Source organism: Hippocampus guttulatus, chromosome 1, assembly GCF_054856545.1.
Source record: "Hippocampus guttulatus isolate MCC_2025c chromosome 1, RoL_Hgut_1.0, whole genome shotgun sequence".
Classification (NCBI taxonomy): domain Eukaryota; kingdom Metazoa; phylum Chordata; class Actinopteri; order Syngnathiformes; family Syngnathidae; genus Hippocampus; species Hippocampus guttulatus.
The window spans coordinates 4,068,627-4,087,680 of NC_141261.1; the positions used below are offsets into that span (position 1 = coordinate 4,068,627).

The following is a 19,054-nucleotide window of genomic DNA, read 5'->3' on the forward strand; positions in this document are numbered from 1 at the left end:
TTGAAAAATAAAGTCTTCACTTTTTTTCAGACCATTGTCATGAATTCACTCATGCCTTCAAGCAGGAGTGCACAGGCACAAATAAGAAAAAAAAAATCAGCCGTGGCATTTTTGACACAGATCGGCACACATACATCCATAGTCCGGGTTTCATGAAATAAAGTGTGCACATATCCAGAACCATGCACAGCGCAACACCGGGGCTAAGGGAGGTGACATCCCCATCAGAAATCTGTCTAGCTCCCCTGTTAAAAACATCATTTTTTTAAAGTTCATAAATAGCCATTTTGTTCCACTATAGTTTCTGCTTCCATGTTTGTGCTGCAGCTGTACCCAGTGTGTGTTTGTGAGGGGGCAGGGTGATTCTTAGAGTTATTTGTGCATTAGAGGTGCATTCGGAAATCATTTCCATCCATCCTGGTTCATTGCGACTGCTCGGAAATTTAGAATGTTGCTCAAATTTGTTGTTCGGCTATTCAGAGTGCACCAAAAATGGCGGTAGCATCTAGGCGCTTCATCTGAGGACATGGGACGCTAGTGCTGGTTGCGCTCAAAAACTAACGTGTGGAGCGCACTCTACCTCTCTCACCACACCCACTCGTTGAGCATTGCACAGAAGTCAGAGTTAATTTCCAAACACACCTTAGGTTAGAGATGGTTAGCTTGGAGTCAATCTCAGCAACTGATTGCTTTGCAATTCAAAAAAAAATCTCCCAATCTTCCCAGGAGGGCAAAGAAGAAGAGGGTGATTGAAAAAATGAGCCTGGTCCAACTCCTGAAGGAGCGCCAGGTGCATCTCACAACTGCGCAAGCTTCAAAGTACTTTGCATTTCTGTCACATTGAGCAGTGTGCACGGAGGAGGATACAAAGACAAACCAGGATGTACCGGTAATCAATTACCACATTCAAAACAGTGCGCATTTCTGTCACATTGAGCAGTGCACACGAAAAAGGATACAACGATATTCTAAGATGTAATCAATTACCGCAACTCGACGGTAAAATTCCAAACCTCCACCTCAAGGCAAATTTATGCCTGATATTGAATACACATCTCTACCAAGCACCGCTAGTGTGTATTATGCTTTATTTAACAAAATGAGAGAACCTCTCAAGTAAGTGAAGTCATGGAAAATATATATCTTTTTCTTGGCCCTCCACATATCCATCAAGCCCCACCTTAGCCCCTAGAGAGGAAAAAATCCTGTTGCTGTGCCTGTCCAGAACCTTGGTCAACACCCTCATAATACATGCAGGATCAAATCTAAGTTTTCCTGATCTTAGTTAAGGAGAAAATTTTATTTGCCGTTTCTTTGCTTATGGTCAGGAGCTCACATAAGCGGTCCGCAAGTGTGCATTAGCACTAAAAATTCAGAATTGTGCTCCAATTCAATTATGTCACATGGCATTTGTGCACTAAAGAATAGGTCATTGAAGTGATATCTATGTACAGTAGGGGTAGGCAACTCCGGCCCTTGAGGGCCACCATCCGGGATGTTTGAGATGGATTCCTCCTCACACCTTATTCAAATGATTTGGATCGTTATCAGGCTTCTGCAGAGATTGCTGATGAGCTGATCATGTGAATCAGGTGTGTTGGAGGAGGGAAATATGTAAAATATGCAGGATGGTGGCCCTCGAGGACAAGAGTTGCCCACACCTGATGTACAGCATTACTTGAACGCCTTTAGTTTGAAGTTGACCCTCGCGACATGTTGCAGAATAGCACAACCACTGTGGAAGCTGGCTTGACCAGGATGACTCGTGGCTTTATTCGCTGTGCTGTGGCTTCGACGGTCGGTCAAAATATCTTCTTCCTCAAAAGTGATCTCTGGTGGAAAATGAGTGGACACCTAGATAAGTGTGTAAAGCACAGGGTCCCATACTCTAGATCAGAGGTTGGCAATTAATTTTTCAAACGAGCCATCAAACTCACTTGTATTCAATATGACTTGAATGTATTTTTATATAACAGTAAATTGTTCCAATAAGTGGCCATCGTGTCGCTCGGTGTATGCTGTTGTAATTAGGAAATAAAAATTGAAAAAAGAAAGTATATTTTCCATGTTATTTGTAATGCTCATACATAAAACTATCTTGAGATTATGGAAAGTGTTGTGTTTTTGTTTTATTTGGGATAAATGACTTTATAAGAAGAACATAGGTAGTAATTTATAGAGAACAACGGGTAGGACTTCTTTCTTTAAAACATGTAATATGCACTGAATTATTAATAATATTTTTTCCTTTTTATGCTTGTTTTATATGTTTGGTATGTGTCTATACAGTATATGCATTTTCGCATCTATAAATTGACCATGAGGGAGTCTCTCTTTTTTTCTCCCCTGCTTTGTCTTTAGTGTGTCCCACCCGGCTCTCTGTCAGCGACACGGTGCGAAGTGACAGCCTCCGCCCAGGACCTCAAACCGCTCCAGCCAAGCTGCGTGCCCGCGGCGGCGGTTTTTTCCCCCCCGGAATGACCGACAATATTCCCCTGCAGCCCGTCCGGCGGCCAAAGAGAAACAACAGCAAACACAGACACGGGTAAGGCTCGTTGAAATAACACACTCATTTTTTTTTTTAGCAGCCCTGTCGTTTTCGATCTTCCAGCCATCATTGTGAAACACAAACGGCTGCTTTGTGTTGAAACGTCAGTGGGGGGGTCCAAACTCTGAATGGCTAAACCATTGCTCATAGATACTCTATTTTTGTTTTTTTTATAAGGAAGGGAGTGTTGTATTCTAATATGGCTCTTTAGCAGCTAGCTTTAGCTTTAGCTTACATCCTTGTTCCGGGGAGTGCGCGCAGCAAGTGCATGAAACGTCAATATTTGCCTGTTAGTACACACGTACCCTCAGGACCGGAGCAATTGTTCTCTCATAATAAAACATTCCGCCCGTGAATGATTTTTATGCTAACTATGTTTCAAAAAGGCACAGGCCTCGTGCAGATTGATGGAGTGGCTTAAAATAAGTGATGGTATCTAACGCACCAGTACATTGAACACAACCGACAGATTATGACGTTGAACGATGTGATGACACCCAATAAAAAAAATTGATACAATAGATTTGCTTAGCAATTATGAATGCATGTTTTCGGTTTTTTAAACATATCTACTACCTTTAAAACAGTAATGACTCACATCTATGACTAAAATACGAGGGGCAGTCAAAAATTAAATCACAGTTCTTTGCTCCTGTTGGAGGCGCTTCACTTGTTGGGTTTCTGTCATATTTTGAAAATATTTGACACTGACAGCAACAGCTCTGTTTCTCTGAACCCTGGAGCGACGCCTAGAGTTACAGTGTCACGTGGTATTCGCGAGGGATGCTCAATTTCTCCCAACCTTTTTATACTGGCAACACAATTAACATTTCTTATTCATAATTCTGAGGATGTTCAAGGGTTTACCATTTTTGTCAAAGAATTTAAAATAAGTCAATTTGCAGATGACACCTCTATATTTCTGAAAGATAGATCCGCTATCTTAGGCTTTTCGAAAGCATCCGGATTATCTCTTAATAATGAAAAAATGTGAACTACTGTACTTTTACCCTAGTAATTGAAGTTGAATCTGAAATATTTATGATTAACACTATCTAAAAATGTAATGAGAAGAGAAGACAGGAATATTGCTAGCCGTATACTAGACATGAAGAAGTCACGTAACTAGAGACCTTACAATTTTTGGCAGAATCACATTATCTTGACTATGCTCACACTGCAACTGACTTCCAATTGTTTTTTGCGCGTAATTTGAAACAAATGTTCCTGACACTCGTGTATTTTTTAATTTGATAACTGAAAATATATTGTGGTATATTGTTATCGTGATATAACATGGCAATATATATTTTCCATATTGCCCAGCACAAATATACAGTCATGTTTTTCTATTAAAATGAAACAAAATGGACCCCAAAACACAAAAAAATCATTTTTTAAAAAAAGCATATATTTGGTAGATATTGTGTTCAAACTCGAAATTAGGTTTCACTGTATTTTCTTTGACCCAGGTTTATAAATCGCAGTGTACTTAGTTATTAATTAATCATGAGGCCACTGAGTTCATTTGTGTGGAATCTTGGCCTGGCTTGAACTTTAAGAGTAGTCGCCCATTTCCTGATGAAATCACTGTTTTTTCCTCTTTAAGGACATGCACTTGAACCATCAGTGTGGTTTATGTTTGTCGCGACACATTAACTCAGGATGTGATAGTGCATTCATTAGGTGAAAGTCTTAAGCTGAAATCCATACACACCCACACAAGTACATTTTTTTCCTAAAATATTTTAAAATATCTTTTGAAATAAAACGGTTCACTCGTAATCCGTAATAGTATTTCAGACAGTTAATATCATTTTATATTTGAGTTAGCGGGACTACTCTATTTAATGTTTGTGTGTGCATTCCATCGGTGTGTGTACAGTGACCAGACTTGCAAGTTTTTGGAGATGCAAACTTTTGTTTGGCTGATTTTGATATATTTTTCGCTCTAACTTGCAAGCAAACATATGGGAACCGTGCGATGGTAGTGACTCAACTCACTTGACAACAAGCGGCAAATTTGGCAGATTGTGAACAATTCCTCAAAGAATAGGTTTTAAGATGTTTATTGACACTCCCAGTTAGGGTTGGGAATCGTTTGAATTTGGAACATTCTGGTTCTGACTCCGGGTGTTCGATTCAATTCTGGGCCCGAACGATTCTCTACTGAAAATAACTTGGGACCAGTCCGCGAACTACTCATCAACTGCGATTGACTGGTTGGACACTCCTGCTGTATACTTTAGAAGAAGTCTTATGATGCTGCAAATATGGGTGAAGAAAAGCCCACAGGATCGTGATATGCTTTTCTACAGAGGACTTGGCACAAATGTATCTACACAGTACTTAATTTAGTCTTTTATGAGATTGCAGAGTGGGAATATAATAATGAGTTCATCATCCCATATACAGACAAAAGAAAAAGATGCGCATGCACAGAATAAGTCGCTATGAAGGGCGGGGACGAGTGTTTTGTGTGTTAGCTGTAAAATTCAGGTCTTTCCAGGGTCTTTTAAATACATTTTTTGGTGTTTTAAGAGGGAGGAAATTTCATCTGTGCTGTATGTTACACATACGTACAGTGCATTTGACAGTAAAGTTGTACTTGACTTGAATTTATTATTGTCCATTTTATTTAGCTGTTTATCTTGTCGGTTGAATAGTTAACACAACTAGTTTAAAAAATAAAAATTATCATGCCCCTTGGTCTCAGGTGCTGCCCGTGGTCCAAATGTTGTGGCATGTGCGACTTCCGTCCACGCACGGTGTGGCTCGGCCATCCAGAAAAGCGGGAGCAGAGGTACCCCCGGAATGTCATTAACAACCAGAAGTACAACTTCTTCACCTTCCTGCCTGGGGTGAGTTTCACTCAAAGGTCACTACTCTATTTCACTTCTCAACAACCACCCATATTTCCTTCCATCTGATTCACAAATCGGACAGATATTTATATTGGACAACAACAAATCAGCTCACCAGGGCACCTTGTGTCCTCTATCATGAGTCAGTATCAAATACCGATAACGATGAGGAAAGAGAGTGAAAGTAGGGGCATTTGGTTCATCTTACAAAACAGGTGCAGAGTTGAAACTAAAGTCACATGTGCAAAATAATCAAATAAGACTTAGAAATGTAGTGAATATCTGAATAACGGTGCTCCTAGCTACAACCAACCTGTGCTCCGGTCAAGTGGGACAACGTTGTAAATATGAATAATGCTGGCTGGGTTTTTTTCTTAATTAAGGTGACGTATAATGCATGTAAAATAGTTGGGACGCAAATGTGTATGGGCTGAAATTGGTGCCACCAGGAAATGAATTTGAATCTTGCATGACGTAGTGAATGGTATCACTTATGAACTGATCTTGGTGGCTCATGAGCGTGGAGGGGCTACAACGACATCTTTACGTGAAAACGGCCCATGGTGTAAAAAAAAAAAAAAACATTGGGGATCACTGCCTGAGAGAATGGCTCCAAAACAGCGAATCGCTGGATTAATAAATAATTAAAAAAAAAGAAGTGTTTACTCTGACAAGCAAAAATATAAACTGTAATTGCTTTCGTTTTAGTCAGGGTGTTCTGAGGTGCTAATCATTACGTCTTTGCAAATGTTACGTCCCATTTGTCTGCATGTTTGTTGCACGTGAAACTAAGGATGTGGGTGCTATGCTGTTTTTTTCCCTTCGGATTCTCTGGTGTGTTTTGCATCGACATTTGCTTTCTAGATATATTCAGTTGTCTTAGGATCTTCAGTCAGTTGGTGAAAGTCGCTATAGTTCGTTTGCCAAACAAAAGACAAGAGCAAATGTTTTTTGCCATGCAAAATAGCATATTTTTCTTTGTCTGTCTTTTAGCATTTGGTCTCTTTGCCTATACTGAGCTCTATTGAACATACTGACTTGGTCATGTGAGTAATCTCTCACACTGGTGGCAATGGAACTGAGTGAGGTTGTAACTTGAGTGTTAAATGCAAGTATCATACTGGTGGAAGCTATTGCTCTAGTTCCAGACAGGAAGTGACATACAGTATTTTAGTCGTCTGCTCTGGTCATTTCTGCGACTTGGATACAGTCGAACCCCTGAACGCACTTCTTTTCAGGCGTCTTAAAATCGTAAATTATCCGTTTAAATGTCAAATTGTCGCCATCTTATAATGGCCGGATAGATGCCCCGGGCAATTTTAAGGTCACGTTTTGATATTCTTAATGGTCATAAAAGAATGCAAATGTTCAGTTAACCCATTTAAAAATGTATTCATTTGATCTGTTTCCTTATTATTGTTAGAAAAGTTAACATAGTCACTGTTATAACATCAATTAATTAATTATCCATCCATCCAGCCATTTTCCAATCCGCTTCATCCTTACAAGGGTCACGGGGGCGGCTGGAGCCTATCCCAGCCGCCTTCGGGCTGTAGGCCAGTGACATCCTGAACCAGTTGCCAGCCAATCGCAGGGCACACAGAGACAAACAACCATCCGCGCTCACACTCACACCTAGGGACAATTTAGAGTGCTCCATTAACCATGCATGTTTTTGGAATGTGGGAGGAAACCGGAGTACCCGGAGAAAACCCAAGCCAGCATGGGGAGAACATACAAACTCCACAGAGCAAGGCCGGAGCCGGGATCGAACCCTCGACCTCCGCACTGTGAGGTCGACGTGCTAACCACTGGTGCACCAGGCCGGATCATTAATTCATAATCCTAATATTATTCAATGTAATTCGAGCAAATTTTTTCTTTCAAAAGTATGTCTTAAACTGGGAGCTACTCAAAAATAGAGGTCCTCAAGAATTTGCTCTCATTTTCCTACTGTATGGAAAACAGAGAGCAGGGTTGGGCAAAGGACTTTAGATGTATAAGTATCTGTGAAAACCAGCAAAGAAGACAACGTAACCATGCTGGTGGAAATACTAGGTCAGTATTCCGATGAGGATCTTCAGTCTGGATAGTAAAGGGAAATCCACCTTAAATATTGCACTTCATTGCCTGGTTATGTCAGATTTTGAAAAGATGACATGCGTGTTTCTTCTTCCCAACAGGTGCTCTTCAATCAGTTCAAGTACTTCTTCAACTTGTACTTCTTGCTGCTGGCCTGCTCTCAGTTTGTGGAGGAGCTACGCTTGGGTGACCTCTACACCTACTGGGTCCCTTTGGTATGCAGCCTTTCACAACCTCAGTTGGTCAATAAGTTACTTTTCCGACGATGTGATTCTTCTGTTTCGTTTAACAACGGTTGACTTCCATAAGCCATGTTTTGAAGAGTGATTTTCAATTCAGGGTCTGGTCTTGACCATCACCATCATTAGAGAGGCCGTTGATGAAATAAGATGCTACATTCGAGACAAAGAAGTGAACTCTCAGATCTACAGCAAGCTGTCAACAAGAGGTAGGCATGGGATTCCGTTAAATTCAACTCAAATGCTCGAGTACTAGGGTTGAGAAATTTATTTCTTAGGACATTTTGTTTGAAATTCTTTTTTTTCCTTTCTTTTAAAGTGGCATAGTTCAAAGCATGCCTCTGCTGATGTGCGCTGCTTCCACTAACAACATGGCTGCTAAGAGCAGGGAGCTAATTTCACAAAAGCAGTCACTGTTGCCATCTTAGGAGCTTGGTCGCTATATTTATAGATGTTTCGCATTCAGGGACTATTTTTCTAAAAATCGACTAGTCTAATTCCCACCAAGAAACGGACAACATGAACTGAATTATGTAACATGTTGCAAGACAGTCCATTGTCAGGCAGCTGCGGTTCTATCCTCCTGACTACCAGTAGTTCAAATGTGTCCTCTGTAGAGGACATTTCTAAACCTAAATATCTCCCACCCAGTGCATCCAATCTCATTAACTCCTTTTGTGCTCTAAAGAGGACATTCAGTGCTTTCCTTTGTTAGTTTGACTTCTCAATAGAATAAAATGGCTTCCCTCAGTGCAAGCACTTTTTCTGGGAAGAGGAAAAGTAATACTTTTTATCAAACACATTTTGCCTTGAAATGCTGTTGGCATTTTATTTATAAGACTCTTACGAACACATTAAGGTGTTGTTTGAGTTGTTTTAAGTATATTTGAGCCTAGTATTCAAGTGTTTAAAAAATGTCCTCTGCAGTGGAATTTCAAAAATTTCTTTTGGAGTAGCCCAATTACTTCACATAGATTGGGGAATTTCAAAATAAATGTAATTGGACAACGTTTTTTCCCCCTGGTAGTCAGGAGGGTAAGACACCACCGTACAAACAGCATATCACCTTCGAAAAAGCAAACGCCTCAGTTACATACTCTTCCCAAACTCTTAAAGCCATGAGCGGTACTGATTCTTTTTACTGTAATTTGAAATGAATTAGCAGAAATTGATTCCATATTAATCATGCTTTTAACTGCCGAATGCATGGTCTGAGTGGAAACGATCAGCGCCGTGGCTCTGTCCTCACAACCTGGGTATTTCCTCTTCGTTCCTGTTTGGCTGCAAAGACGCACAATGACCTTCGCACGTTTGTTGCTGAGCGCATATGATCAGCGCTGTGGTTCGGTCCTCACAGACTTAATTCTTTTTCCTTTTAAATTGCTGCTGTGATTGTTTTTAACAAAACCAAGCTTGCTCAAATGTGTCCATCCTCAATATGTTTATTTGTTATTGTCGAAAAATAAAAAAATACATCTAGATGTTTCAAATATTGGTGAAAATGGCATGGCTTTCTTCCACAGAATGAGGAAATAAGAAATGGTTTCTCACTTCTCAGAGATTTGGATCGTTCAAGAGCCTTTTGTAGATTTGTTCTGAAGCTATTTTCACCACTTCAAATGGATCAATATTGCTTCAGAACAACAGACAAAGCGGGTCTCAGTATACTTACAGTATGACGATGGGGCAAATGGGCCATGCAGTCCGCTGCCTGCGACACCAATTTGACGTCACAAAATCTTCTATACATCATCAGAAAACAATCATCAAATTACTACATACTCTTATTTTTTTCCCCTGCAGCCATAATTATATGTCCAGAACTACAAAAAGCTGCCAGTGACAGCTCGGCCCATTAGAGAGACACTTTAACAAAGGGGTCGTCCACAACAAGCCTCAGTCAGGGCTAACAAGGGTACATGACAAGTGAAAAGAAGACCATTTGGGTTAGTTTTTCTGTTATTTCACATTGACCGTCAAAACTGGACGCAATCGCGAAAATATTCCTGCCACACCAGTTGTTTGTCACACAAATGCGAACAGGTTGTCCTCCGAGGTCTCTGGGTCTTACTCCAAATCATAAAGCATCTGCTGGTCGGAGTAGCAACATGGTGATGTTTGCTGGAGAAGGCTAAGCAAAAACCTAGAATTATCTCGAGCAACAGCACTTTTTTGACACGCAAGTAGGATTTTCATTTAATTTTTTTTTTAAACCACTCCACGTAGGTGTTTTATTGACATCCAATCCCTGTAACACAGTAGGAAGTGGACTATTCTCTGTTCACCTATCATAGGAGAGCAGGATGTCAAGCTCCACCTCCTGCAATCTTACTAATACAGAGCAGACTGCGGAGACGAGCACCCTAAATTGCCCTTAAGATTTGGACAGTTTGGGTCATATATTTGAGAACCTTTTACACAATAAACACAATGAAATCCGAACTGAAACATATTGTGAAAATAAGGCTTTTCAGATGTTTGCATTGCCGATTAAACAACGCAACCTCTTAGGTCTGGCCATGGAAGCTTTGTCAAAATGGAGACTTTTAGCTCTGCTCTTAAAAAAAGTGCAGGTCTAGAAGATGGTTGCACAGGAAAACACCCTTATAACAGATAACGGACAATATTATTGCAATGTGTATCACCTTTCTTACTTTTCAGCCTCTCTTAATTGTATTGGAGTGGCCCTGTAAAAGCTTATTGGGGGTCAGGGAAATGGTGTGGAATTCAAAGCGGAGACATAAAAGTGAGCATACGAGGCCACGGTATTAAGTGTGAGCAACAATTAAAAAAAAAAAAAAAAAAAAGATTTCCATCACTCGGCCACTTTGATGTGGCAGCTTGTTTTAGCCATAAATACAATGATCGCCCGCTTCCATGATAGCAGCCTCTCTGCACACTTGATTTGCTCCAGTCTCCAAAATGTGCAGAACACTGCCATCAAAATCTTCTTTATACTAATCATCATTCTAAATGATTTTAATTTCTCTCACACTTCTCAATTGTTGGCATGTCTGAGCATACACTCCGTTGCAACAAAGGGACAAAGAAGAAATGTGAATTCCCATGAACCCCGGCACATAGTGATATTATATGTGCCTTAATGTCTTGCATATGCATTGGCCAGAGGTCATGGCAGAGGTCAAGGGTCAGTGATCTCCTCCAAACAAATTTGCCTGTTAATTCCAAATGGAATGAGAGAGAAAGGTTCAACTCCCCCAGCATTCCTTCAGATCTGCATGGAAAATTACTTCCCCCAAACTTCAGTGGGGTGACCGCTGAAGCATGCGGGAAAGCAGCTGGCACTACTACTATTTGATTTTCGAGATATCGTCTTTGTGGTTTAAATGTTTTCTCGCAACCATTTTTAATTATACAACCCTTTTATGTATTATACCATTTTACCTTTAATGTGTTCTGTATTTTTCCTCTTTCCCGTTAGGCACAACAAAGATCAAAAGCAGCAACATTCAAGTGGGAGATCTTATAATAGTGGAAAAGGTTTGTTAAAAATGCTTCAACGTGGCACATCATGCTTATAATCAAATATTCAGCATCTTCATGTATCTTTTGACTTCTTTTTTTGGTTGGCTTACGAGATCTCTGTTCTAGTAGTTTTTCGGTAGAATTCGATGTGCCAGTGCAGCTCCATTTACATCTTTGCACATGAAACTTGAGAAGCACACTCATACTCCCGTCTTCAGTTTTCAATGGAAGGCGTCTTTCTGAATCACTGGCGTGGCCATAATAAAGGTCACACATGTTGGATGCCAAATTTTGTCAACTTGTCTTACTGATTGTGTGCTATCTGGAAATATTAGCTCGCCAAGAGTGTGATTCTTCGATCCAGAAGAACTGTGTTGGGATTTGGGGGCTGTGCAGAGTCAAATGGGGTCACGCTGCGATCGATGGGAGGTCCTACTTTTTTTTTTTTTTTAATGAGTGTTACTAATATGCCACATGCAACGTGATAAGTCAAACATTTTAAGAGCAGGAGGAGGGTGGGGTGCAGGAGCAGGAAGTGATGCTGAAGTGATGTTTTTCTTTCTGCCTTTCTTTGTAGAACCAGCGTGTTCCTGCTGACATGATCTTTTTAAGGACCTCAGAGAGAAATGGTAAACATCTGCTGGTCATTCATCCAGATCTGGCTGGGGAAATGACTTGTTTAAAAAAAGCACTGAGGTGCAGGGATTAGCCCTGAGCCTGGACAGGAAGTCTATAATGTCTAAATTGTAATTGGGTCCAGTACTATACTATCAGTCAAAGCTGCTGTGGTTGTAGGCGGGGGTTTGCTCCTTCCAGTTATATGTATACGAAGCCAAAAACGATAAGTTCTATCTTTCTGTCTACATAAACTTAAGAGGTTCCACGAAACACATATGTGGATTAAGTTTCACTAATGCAACAGCTGCATTTCTTTATTATTGTATACGAAGTACAACAAAAAATGTTTTTTAACTGTGTTCGTGCATGCATGTTGTGGCTACATGCCCAAGGGGGCAGGGGGGGACACAGCAGCTTTGTTTTACTGGAAATAGTGTATGGTTATCTCCCTTCCATGTGGAGGCCATTAGGTCAATTATAAAGAGCTTGAGCCATGACTCGGCCACATGACTCATGCAGGCTAAATTTGAATTTGGTGGGAGGAGGTGTAAGGTTTCTATCCCACTAGTAAATGTGGCCAACTCAGGCACCAAAACTCCCAATGTAAAAAACAAAATTTCTGTTACACATGGCTGCTTGAGTAAACCTTGTGCACGTGCACAAGTGTCACAATTGGCTCACAGATCATGAATAGAGATGTCACTGATTGACATGAGAGCCTTGTCTGGTGTCACCCCCTGGTGGTGAAAGTGTATGTGGCATAAGCGTTTGCCTTCTCCCTCTCAGGCTCCTGTTTCCTTCGCACTGATCAGCTGGACGGGGAGACAGACTGGAAGCTGCGCCTCCCTGTGGCATGCACACAGAGGCTGCCGACTGCTGCGGTGAGTACAGGATGGCTGGTGTGGTAGACTATACAGTAGGCTTACAGGTACATGTCTTCAATCTTTTGGTCAATCAGAGTGATGGAAGAAATTTGGAAACAGTTGATTTCAAGTATCAAGTACAACTTGATTGTCAAATGTGCTGTACATACAGCACAGCTGAAATTTCTTCCCTCTCAAAACAACATACAACAAGAGGAGCCGCTGCGGGTGCCCGCGCCGCCATCAAAAGTAAAGTTAACATAAAATGACAAAATAATACAAGACAACACATTAGACACAGACAATCGTGCAATCTTAACCACTTTCCTGCATACACTTTGTTGTCTGAAGCAGTTCTAGATGAAAGAGGAGCAAATCAAAGTGTCCTTTTCACAAAGACGTCATGCTGAAATGTGCACACGTCTGCTACAAGCTAAGCTTGAAAGCAACAAGAAGCTGTAATAATAATAATAGTAATAATAATACATTTTCTTTGTAAGCACCTTTCACGCATCCATTAACGAAAAAGAGATTGGCTCTCTTCTGTCCCATGTAAATCCGCTTCAATTCCAAGCCGCGACTCCCAGTTCCACATACGCATCGGCACTCTTTGCTGACGCGCCTTTCTTCTTATCGTCGGCTCCTCAAGCCATGCATCCATCCAGCCGCAGACTGTCCATCCGCACCGACCTTTCCGCTGAACAAAGCCTGGCTGTGAAAAATGCTGCCTATTTCAGGCACAAGACACAAGCGCCCCGGGGCTGTCCAGCAACGACAGTCAAATGGCGCCGACATTCCTCCCAATCAAAATCAGTGATGGTACACGCGTGCTGCCGAGAAGACGCAACCACCAAGCACAGATTCTTCTTTGACGAATGCCGTGGCCAGAAATGCTGAAAACATTGCACATTAGGTCCACATGACGCAACAACAACACCATGTGACAAAACAAAAGACAAAAACAAAAAAACGTAAGGCTCTTGAACAGCACTTGCCGACGGCTGTCTACTCGGGCGCCATCTTGGGAAAAAAAAATTCAACATGATTTATTATGTTTAATTCTGCATTTATATTACTGTGCGGAACGTGCTGAACTCTACGTGGCCCCAAGGAGCCTACAGTTTACAGTTGACCATCAGATAAGAGGAAACCAACCGAGGCGACCCTTCTGCATTTCTCAAGATATGCTGAATTGACGTGCAAAAAGTGTTTATCGGGCATATGCATTTGCTGTGGATGTGCTGAAATATTAAACATCATGTACTTTGAAGTGAAAGCTCGGGTGTGGTCAGTTTGCTGATACCCCAAATTTCCCCTTAGTGGCCTCACCTTCATGTAACCTAGGGACCTCAAGAGCAGATAAAAAGAGAGGGCTTAGGGAGGGGCTGCTTTAGGGCAGCTGAGGGAAATGTGCACAGCTTTCTTCCTACTCTCCTCGCAAACAAAAACAACAAAAGAGATGTCTCCTCTTTTCCTTTTTGGAAGTGCATATTTGTCAATTTATATTATAAACCTCACACAGAGACTGGATTAGAGCACAAATTCCCGGTCAGCAAAGCAAGGCCTATAAAGGCATGTTTGGATGAGTTTGGTGTGAAAGAATAAGCCCATCAAGCATCTGGATGAGATTGAACGGAAATTATTTTGTACTCTAGCGCCAATTAACAGGAATGTCCATTTAAAAACACCTAAGTAATGTTGTCGATGTCTTGTAGGACCTTCTACAGATTCGATCTTACGTGTACGCAGAAGAGCCAAACATTGACATCCATAACTTTATTGGAACGTTCACCAGGGTGAGTGTGTGTCCATCATTTGGTATGAAGCAGCAATCAGGTCTCATTTGTGTCGTGGATTTGTTTTCATGCAGGACTTCTTACTTCACGGAAATGAAAATGCTAATAAATAAATACGTTACTGCATTTTGTTGCCGTTGGAGCAGAACCATTAGCTTTCGCTGTGTTCCGTTCCACTTTTCTCCCCCTTCCAAACCAAATTTGGCAACATTACCTCAGGGATGTAGAAACCCTCCTCAACACGTTGTCTTTCACAGGAGGATGGAGACCCTCCCATCAATGAAAGCCTCAGCATTGAGAATACACTGTGGGCCAGCACGGTGATCGCCTCAGGTAGTTTCTAACAATGTGAACATGACACGCTGGTTTAGGTACTGAACGGTGGTGTTTGAAATGATGATCTTTCTTTAAACATTTGTTTTTGACCTGCGTTTTTTTTATGTGGTGAGCTGAGCCATTAGTGTTCAATTGTGTTCCCCTTGTCATAGGCACAGTAGTGGGACTGGTGATTTATACTGGCAAGGAGCTGCGCAGCGTCATGAACACATCCAACCCAAGGCACAAGGTACAATGGCTGACACCAGGCATTGCAGATCGGTGTTTTTTCAGGACATTACGGACAAGCACAGTTTAAATTCATCTCTCCTTTTATTATTTATAATTTTATCTGTTGTTTTATTGTCCTTGTTTTGGTTGTAAAGTGTCCTTGAGTGTCTTGAAAGGCGCTTATAAATGAAATGTATTATTATTGTTGTTGTGACAAAGTTGTTGTTGTATGTTTAGTATCAGTACTGGGTTAAATAAACATTGTTGCACATTGGAATACTTAAAAATAACCAGTGGGATCATTTTGGCCAAATACAGTACAACCATGTATTGCCAGTTTGAATAGCAACTTTAATTTGGTTATTTGATGGCATGTCAGGTGGGTTTATTCGACCTGGAGGTGAACTGCTTGACAAAGATCCTGTTTGGGGCATTGGTGGTCGTGTCTCTGGTCATGGTGGCGCTGCAGCACTTTGCAGGACGCTGGTACTTGCAGATCCTGCGCTTCCTACTGCTCTTCTCCAACATTGTACCTATCAGGTGGGACGTAAATGCCTCCCGTTGTGGCGCCGCAGTCATGTCATTCGTATGGGTTTAATTTGATTGTGTGTTCTCTCTGAGTCTTCTTGTCTTCATTCATTTGATATAGCCTGCGTGTCAATCTGGATATGGGAAAGATGGTTTTCAGTTGGATGATCAAGAAGGACTCCAAGATCCCTGGCACGGTGGTTCGAGCCAGCACCATACCCGAACAACTGGGCCGCATCTCCTACCTGCTGACGGACAAAACAGGTGTGACTGAAGAATATCAAACAAACGCTGAAATCAGAGCAGCATCAGCTAAAAGTACCGAAAGCAAAAACCGGAGTAATTTTCTGAGTACATCATGCCTTTGCACATTTCATGCTTTATTCAGTGCCACGTTTAGCAGAATTGTACCTTAATTATGCTCTATGACTATGTGAATGCCAGGAACTCTGACCCAAAATGAGATGGTTTTCCGGCGCCTCCACCTTGGGACTGTTGCGTACGGGATGGACTCAATGGATGAAGTACAGAGCCACGTGTTTAGTGCCTACACACAGGTACAAAACAGGAGAAGGAACAGAACATTATCACTTCAATTTCCGGAATAAACAGAGAATCCCGCAAAGCTAGGAAGAAAAGGCAGGCTCAATGTTGTACAACAAAAACAAAACAATTGTAAACAATTTGTGATTGTTTTTTTCACCCTTCAATTCTTCCTGACCTCTGATCATAGACTTTGTCCCCCCTGACACCAGAGGTTAGCGAAGCAGGAAACAGGATTAACCCAAAAGCCAAGCGCTGCCTCAACATGTTTAATGATGTTGCCCATTAACCTCTGCAACGTGTGGATGGCTAATAATAGAAAAGCAAGTAATTCATATTTAGTTGGAAGCATCTAGTTATTTGTGTGTAACACTCTGACTCCAATGGTTACCATTTGAACTTTAGAGCCACTAAATTGCCTCTTCACAATACAATCAGTCAAAAATCAAGAAATCCTGCTCATCTGGAGGTTAACTGATAATAACGTTCTTCAGAGCTCATCTGTCCTCATCTGTGGCCTGTGTGTGCTCCTCAGCCGACTCATGACCTTCCGGCCTCCAGGACCCCAGCGGCCACGAAGGTTCGTAAGACCATTAGCAGTAGAGTCCACGAGGCGGTGAAAGCCATCGCGTTAGTGCACAACGTGACGCCGACGTACGAGTCCAACGGCGTGACGGATCAGGCCGAAGCGGAGCAGCACTACGAAGACACCTGCAGGGTGTACCAGGCCGCCAGCCCCGATGAGGTACTGACCCGAGACGCACACCATTTTGTACCGTAACGATCCCATCTGTTCTACTGAATTTCCTTTACACCCTGTGAAAATGTCTACCCTTTGATCTATACAGACAAGTAAATTTAGTCTGGATGTCATGTCATTGACTCCAAATTTTAAGACTGTTAAGGCGTTACGAGATTTGAGGTTCCACTGTGTCTATTTGCATTTCATTGCTTACACCCCAGGAAAGAAAAACACACAAGTTGAACATTCTTCTCCACCCACCCCTCCTGGATTTTGATGTTCTCACACATCCAGCCATGATGAGTGATTCGCTTACATGTTTCCCCCTCATTTGTTTTATAACACAATCAGACAGTCCCAACATGGGCCGTTCTGTGTTTACCATTTGGGATCTTCCAGCTCGGCTGCTTTCTTCCTTTGGAAGTGTCACAAGCCAAATGTCATCCCACATTTATGTCCTCGATGGTACACGTTCTTTGAACACCAGGAAGAAGTCTGCTGAAATCAATGTGATCCACATCCTGCAGCGTAAATACGGATTTCCTTTATGTGCTCCCCAGCCTCTTGCACTTATCCCCCTTTTGGGTTTCCTTTGAGCACATGTTTTACGGGTCACTGCTTTTGTCATTGAAAAAAAAAAACATTTGTTGTTAGGAGGAAATGACTGCTCTTGACTCTTTGTATGTGACGCTAATGAGAAATTTGTAGCACGATGCACATTCCAGAACTCAGCCAGTTAGACTGGCTTTGCCTTCCCTCCTGCCAAAAGGAAGTCTTAACATAGTGCCGATTCACGTCACTGACGGTTGAATGTACATGTTAACTCTGGCAGTTTGATCCCGCTATGGGTAAAAGTCTATGACTCCACGTTCTGGCCATATGATTACACTATTGAGGTCATCTCACTATCTAAGAAGTAACGTTTTTTAAAAAATTATTATTAGCACAAAAACACTACCAACGATAATTCTGGCTGAAGTCAGCTGGGATAGTCTTCGGAATAACCCTCGTGATGATAAGTGGATCAGATAATGACAACATTAACTTAATCAAATGTGTCCCTATCTGTCATATAATGTCCAATGAACAAGAACCCTATTACTGCTGAAGGATTATTTTAAAACTTTCATTACAATGGATTTTAAGCCTGTGCTGACAGGGGTTAGCACTTTTTGGGTCCCATTAAGGTGGCTTGGATTTTTCAAATGTCTCCTCAAGCCATAGGCATGTCTAATATTTAAATATTGATATGGCGCCATCTTGGGGCCAAGGCACGATCTTGAAGTGAGGGGAGGTGCTTCATTTTATGAGATGATAGCCTTGTCAAAATAGAAAAATGTACAAATCTTTTACTGTGGGCGTTAATTCTTTGCAGGTTTTGTGTCTGGGCTCTGTCCCTATTCACCACGAGTAGCGGTAAAACTCTGGATTGCAGTGATTTCTTTCAGCTGACAATAACTTAACTTGTCATATAACTTTCTACATGTATACATGCAATAGAACTTGGGTTATAACATTCAATAGATGTCTCATAACTGTCAGACACACTATGCGCTTTAATACTGTATATTGTCATCTGTATTGTTGGCTGACGGATTCTTTTTTTATTTTTTATTTTTTTTGCAACCTCTGTTCGGCAAATTACTGTCGAATTCATCTCCCCTATTTTTCGATCCAAAATGGTCTTCAGTAATGGAAGTGGTTGGCCACTTCTATCCTTGTGACCCTGCCGAAACAATATTTTAATCTCAAGAGACTTCCTTGAAATTTGTCAGTCAATAGTGTTTAGTGCTCCCAGACATTGATTGAAGCTGAAGTGACTGAAATCTTAAGGAGCCTTGAGATTCAGGCTGCGCATCTCTTTCCCTTTATATAATTCATGGAATGGAGTATTGATGTGACACAATAGCATTCAGATCAATAGTTTTCTGTCAGTCCAACCTCTTTCAGGGTCTTTTCAACTCCCCGTCTGCAGGTGTCGCTAGTGCAATGGACAGAGAGCGTTGGCTTGACACTGGTGGGGAGAGACCAGTCCTCCATGCAACTTAGGACCCCTACTGGCCAAATATTGAACTTCAGCATCCTGCAAATTTTTCCCTTCACCTATGAGAGCAAGAGGATGGGCATCATCGTGCGAGTGAGTGCCAATATACTTGTTGTTGTTCCATGAATGTTTCCTGAATGCAAGTTCAGAAACAG

At 41.5% G+C, this 19,054-nt stretch overlaps 1 protein-coding gene across 2 annotated transcripts in view; it reads left to right on the forward strand.

The window, feature by feature from the left end:
* The first annotated feature begins 2,387 nt into the window (after window positions 1–2,387).
* The window catches only part of atp9a (ATPase phospholipid transporting 9A), a 28,490-nt gene continuing 11,823 nt past the window's right edge, over window positions 2,388–19,054 (forward strand). Inside the window, exons 1-15 of one of the 2 annotated variants that reach the window (XM_086104896.1) lie at window positions 2,388–2,545; window positions 5,265–5,409; window positions 7,596–7,709; window positions 7,834–7,942; window positions 11,176–11,234; window positions 11,797–11,848; window positions 12,624–12,718; window positions 14,416–14,496; window positions 14,754–14,829; window positions 14,985–15,061; window positions 15,422–15,582; window positions 15,692–15,834; window positions 16,015–16,127; window positions 16,649–16,858; window positions 18,831–18,992. In XM_086104896.1, the coding sequence (XP_085961022.1) occupies window positions 2,478–2,545; window positions 5,265–5,409; window positions 7,596–7,709; window positions 7,834–7,942; window positions 11,176–11,234; window positions 11,797–11,848; window positions 12,624–12,718; window positions 14,416–14,496; window positions 14,754–14,829; window positions 14,985–15,061; window positions 15,422–15,582; window positions 15,692–15,834; window positions 16,015–16,127; window positions 16,649–16,858; window positions 18,831–18,992 (1,665 nt within the window). In that variant the 5' untranslated portion in view covers window positions 2,388–2,477. The remainder of the gene's footprint in view (window positions 2,546–5,264; window positions 5,410–7,595; window positions 7,710–7,833; window positions 7,943–11,175; window positions 11,235–11,796; window positions 11,849–12,623; window positions 12,719–14,415; window positions 14,497–14,753; window positions 14,830–14,984; window positions 15,062–15,421; window positions 15,583–15,691; window positions 15,835–16,014; window positions 16,128–16,648; window positions 16,859–18,830; window positions 18,993–19,054) is intronic. The other variant, XM_086104907.1, reaches the window with a different exon arrangement.